General features: G+C 40.4%; 1 protein-coding gene across 3 annotated transcripts in view; it reads right to left on the bottom strand.

The window, feature by feature from the left end:
• LOC121683762 (chloride channel protein 2-like) overlaps positions 1 to 5,000 on the bottom strand; it is a 92,937-nt gene that overhangs the window by 36,593 nt on the left and 51,344 nt on the right. For all 3 annotated transcript variants that reach the window (XM_042063573.1, XM_042063575.1, XM_042063574.1), the window contains one exon: positions 1,537 to 1,670. In XM_042063573.1, the coding sequence (XP_041919507.1) occupies positions 1,537 to 1,670 (134 nt within the window). The remainder of the gene's footprint in view (positions 1 to 1,536; positions 1,671 to 5,000) is intronic.

Here is a 5,000-nt window from a genome sequence, read left to right as displayed (position 1 = left end):
GACAAAATCCAGGACGGAGGCCAGATCAATTATATTGACATCACAGGTTGGCATGTGTCGGCCTAAGGACCACCCACAGCATTAACAGACACCCCTAGTAAGTATAAGCCAATTGCAGCGCCCCCTAGAGGTCAAAGGTCACCAAATGTATTGTGTGTCCTCCTAATCGGGTCTTGAGTCCATGCACTGAGTTTGTTTTTTGATACATGAAAGGGTTGCTGAGATATGAGCTCACTTCCTGTTTGGCGGCTTCACCGCCGATTTTGATTGACTGTTGAGGTTGAACGGTTTTAGATATGGCTACAAAAAGCACAACATTTGTGAGGCTTGGTCTAAAGATCATTTGTGTCAGATTTCATGATTGGACAAAATTTGTGCCCTTGAAAATGTTTTAGTGTTTTTGATGGATTGCAATATGGTCAAAGGTCACCAAATTTCTTGAGCCTCATCCCAATGGGGTCTGAAGTTCATGGACTAAGTTTGGTTTTGATACATAAAAAGGTTGCTGAGATATAAGCTCACTTCCTGTTGCTGAGATATAAGCTCACTTCCTCTTTGCCATTGATTTTGATGTGTTTTGATGGCTGTGATGGGCAAACCCTTATATGCAATGGGATAACTTTTGTGAGGTTTGGTCTTAAGATCAAGTGTGTCAAGTTTGGTGTCGATCGGACAAAATGTGTGACCTGTGAAAAATTTGTTTCACTTTTGATAAAAAAAGGTGAAAAAAACATCCTGGCGGAACTTGACTTAGTCCAAGGATTCTAAATCAGGTCAATGGGCTAAAAGTTACATGCGTGAACGCATGTCCAACTTTGACCTGTTGGTGGCGCCAGAGCGTTTGAGGTGCTGACATGAAACTTGGTGAAATGAATCATGGGACTGTCCCCAATCAATGTGCCAAATTTCAGCTTTTTACCAGACGGTTCTATGGGCTGCCATAGACTCCCATGGCGGAAGTGTAATAATAGGACTGCATAGAAACACAATGGGAATGCATAGAAACACAATGGGAATGCATAGAAACACAATGGGAATGCATAGAAACACAATGGGAATGCATAGAAACACAATGGGTGGCTAATTAGTGAAACACACTCAGCACACAGTGAACACACAGTGAGGTGAAGCACACACTAATCCCGGCGCAGTGAACACACAGTGAGGTGAAGCACACACTAATCCCGGCGCAGTGAACACACAGTGAGGTGAAGCACACACTAATCCCGGCGCAGTGAACTGCCTGCATCAACAGCGGCGCTCGGGGAGCAGTGAGGAGTTAGGTGCCTTGCTCAAGTGCACTTCAGCCGTGCCTACTGGTCGGGGTTCAAACCGGCAACCCTCTGGTTACAGGTCCGAAGTGATAACCAGTAGGCCACGGCTGCGTGCTGCGTGTGTGTGTGTGTGTGTGTGTGTGTGTGTGTGTGTGTGTGTGTGTGTGTGTGTGTGTGTGTGTGTGTGTGTGTGTGTGTGTGTATGTGTGTGTGTGTGTGTGTGTGTGTGTGTGTGTGTGTGTGTGTGTGTGTGTGTGTGTACCTCCTTCCCCAGAGGCATACCACTGCCCAGTGCACAGGTGAGGCCGATGACTTTGGCCACAAAGGTCTTGAGGGTCAGATACTCCTTCAACACCACCCCCCTCAGAATGGTCTTCATCTCTGGGATACCCGACCCTGGAAACCACATGCAAGGGCTTAGTGTGTGTGTGTGTGTATGTGTGTATGTATGTGTTAGTGTTGTCACGATACCAAAATGAATGTTTTGATACCGATACCAAGTCAAAAATTTCGATACTTCTTTGATACTTTTTAAAAAATGTATTTGATTTGGGGGCCCTCACCACCTTGTCATCAGTCACCACCTTGTCATCAGTAATATTGGTAACACTTTATAATAACTACACACAATTCTTCATTTATTAAGCCTTTGTTACTTATTAGTTAATGTTTTGTTCATCATTAGTCATTTCTAATTTATCATCAGTAAAGCATTTGTTCACACAGTTATAAATAGTTTGTTCATAGTAAATAAGCCTATATCTTAAATATGTTTATACATTATTGTTAATACTTAATAAATGATGCAATAATATATTTTTGATTAAGTAATATTTCCATTATTTGATCGTTGTGAAGTGGTTGTTTCATTACTTCATCATGTACTTACAAACATATTTTATGGATAGGCTTATTTACTACAAATGCTTTACTGATGATGAATCATGTATGAACAAGAAATTACTAATGATGAACAAACCATTAACTAATAAGTAACAAAGGCTTAATAAATGATGAATTGTGTGTAGTTATTATAAAGTGTTACCGTAATATTGAATATACTGTAGTGTGATCATTCACACCAGCGGCCATCCTAGATTCTGCTTGACTCTCTCCACACACACACAGAAATGTTTCTATTTCATATTTTGAAATTCATATAAAGTGTATTTAGTTAATGATGTATATGTTATAATCTGCATAATTACTAGTAGCTAAACATATTTAGTAATTTGAATACTTCATATTGAGTTTTAAACTATTACACTTAGGCATATCTTTAATGTGGTGTGTAGGTCTAATTGAGTGCACATTGATGATGTGTACTGTAGGTGTAATTGAGTGCCTGTCACTTTAAGAAATACTTGAGCGTAATTAGCCTTCAGTCTCACTGTTTTAGGCTAGTGAATAAAAGTTGCGGATAGTGCATAAGGATAGTATGTGGATGCAATTCATTATGTTTCCTATGTCATTAGATAAAACACATCTTTCTGGGTTCACAGAAGAGATTGTCCTGCAATGTTCATTCATGAGTTTAGTGAGCACTACTGACAGACGTGACCTGAGCTAGCGGGATAGTTAGCAAGGACCTCTCTCCAGATGTTTGCCATAGTTGCGTAGCCTATTTCTAAATTACATTACCCAAATAGTAGGCCTAAATGACCTAAATCCCACAGCCTGGGTAAGTTAGCAACACAAACTTCAAGTGAGTAAATCAACTTGATATTATTATGTGTTACCATAGCATCAGTTAAGCTAGCAGCCATGTCTCGCTGTTTAAGGTGTGTGAGGAGAAAAGACACACAGCCACCGGCTAGAGGAAGAGGCACCAAAAGCCTTCAGAGAACACACACACGCATATTACTTCAAAAGAACACGGCCATTTTTAAAAGTATCGATACTAATAAAATTAGGTATTGTGACGTTTTTAATTGCAGGGTATTGCGATACTTTTGTAGTATCGGTGCACTGTGCAACACTAATGGAGTGTGTGTGTGTGTGTGTGTAGTGCTGGGCGGTATGACCAAAAATGTATATCACGGTATTTTTCAAAATTTCCATGCATAATCAGATGTTCACAGCATTTTCTACAAGTTGGGAGAGGAATTGCTGCAGTACATTGAGTAAGGATGGTCTATTTTACTGTCATGATGTAGAATTCCTCACTGACTAGTGGTAATGCAGTTTTGCATGGCCCTAGAAAATGATGCTGTTTACAAAGAGCCACTCATGATTCTAATGAAGAATCTAATCAGAATGCAAAGACAATTGCAGTCAAAATACAGAACTTTTACTGTGCGAATTTCGCAAACATTTTGTATAAAACCAATACAAAAAGTAGTGCAACTTGCAATAATTATACTTTTTTGAAAATTATACAATTTAAAATAAAACCTCTCTGCTAATATGCTTACTCTGTCAAATAGGCCCATCAGAAACATGCCTTATTGTTATTGTGTGGCTTACATGACGTTAGTGGTAGGCTAACGTTAACTTCATGTGGATGTGGATGTGGATGTCTTGTTAGCCTGCCATGAGCTTCGGTTCAGTTCGCTAGGCAAAACATTAACAAAGTTCATTTTGGTTCACTGATGACAGTCAGGATCATTTCTAACTAGCCAGCTAGTATTGCTCAGTGCATGTCTATAACATGCTTTACTTGCTACCTGGATAATTTCAGCGAATATTCTTAAGGTGAGATGAATGATAAGAACATTAAACTACACTGTGTTCGGTGGGTTGCTAACTAACATCACCTACTAGCCAGCTAGTTACAGCTGTTAAACAATCTCAATAGAATTTTCGTGACGGTAAATCCCTTTCAATGCAGTAGCCTATCCCTTAACGTTTTTTAAAGAAACAATTTAAGGTATTCTGTGCAACACCCTTAAATAAACCCCCTACCTAAGGAGAAATTAAGCCTTAAGGGTCATACTTCAGGGGAAAAACTTAAGGGGCCCTATCATGACATTCTAAAGTGCATCGTCACTCGTCAAAAGTCTATTCAAATTTAGTAGGATGTCCAGTTCACATTGGGAGGGGTTTCGTTATCAAACGTGGAGCGCATGGCGCAACAACAACAACAACAAAGTGTTCCTAGGTTTTTTAATCAGTCATATGGGTGTGTTTGGGGCGTAACATCATTTTAAACCAATGAGAATGACATCTGTCATTCCCTTTAACGGCGCAAAGCGCGATATGTCAAATAAATGCATCGGTATTTTGGCATTCAACGGCACATTTGAAAGAGGCTGCTTGCGAGACCGTATGGAATAGTCATTCTTAAACCATGCTTTACTAAAACCTAGCATAGCCTAGCCTGGGTGTTCCCATGCTGCCTTGCGCGCGATTTGATTCACGCTGCTAAGGCAGCCTGGAGACCATGGAGCAAATTTTCGCCTGAGATAGGGGACCAATCACAGAACAAGGGGGAAAGCAAGACGATGATGAGCTATGCACAGACGCATTTGATAGACATCCGTGGCACCCAATAAACGGATCTGGGCATTTTTTTCAAATACGAGAAAATTAACGTTTGGTTCCCAGACCACGTCTCATTGAGAAGTGGTGGCGCTAGCCAGGCTAAGCATAGCCTTCACGCATTTGCACTCGTCTATTATTTGAACTCATTGGCAAAGTGAAACTAACTTCACCAAGGAGTCAGTCAACGACAAGACAGTTATATGCAGTTACTTTCACTATTGACTGACAATGGGTTACCACCGT

Source organism: Alosa sapidissima, chromosome 15 (genome assembly GCF_018492685.1).
Source record: "Alosa sapidissima isolate fAloSap1 chromosome 15, fAloSap1.pri, whole genome shotgun sequence".
Taxonomy (NCBI): domain Eukaryota; kingdom Metazoa; phylum Chordata; class Actinopteri; order Clupeiformes; family Clupeidae; genus Alosa; species Alosa sapidissima.
Note: the sequence above shows the minus strand (reverse complement) of the source record. Positions and strands in the feature narration are given on the sequence as shown.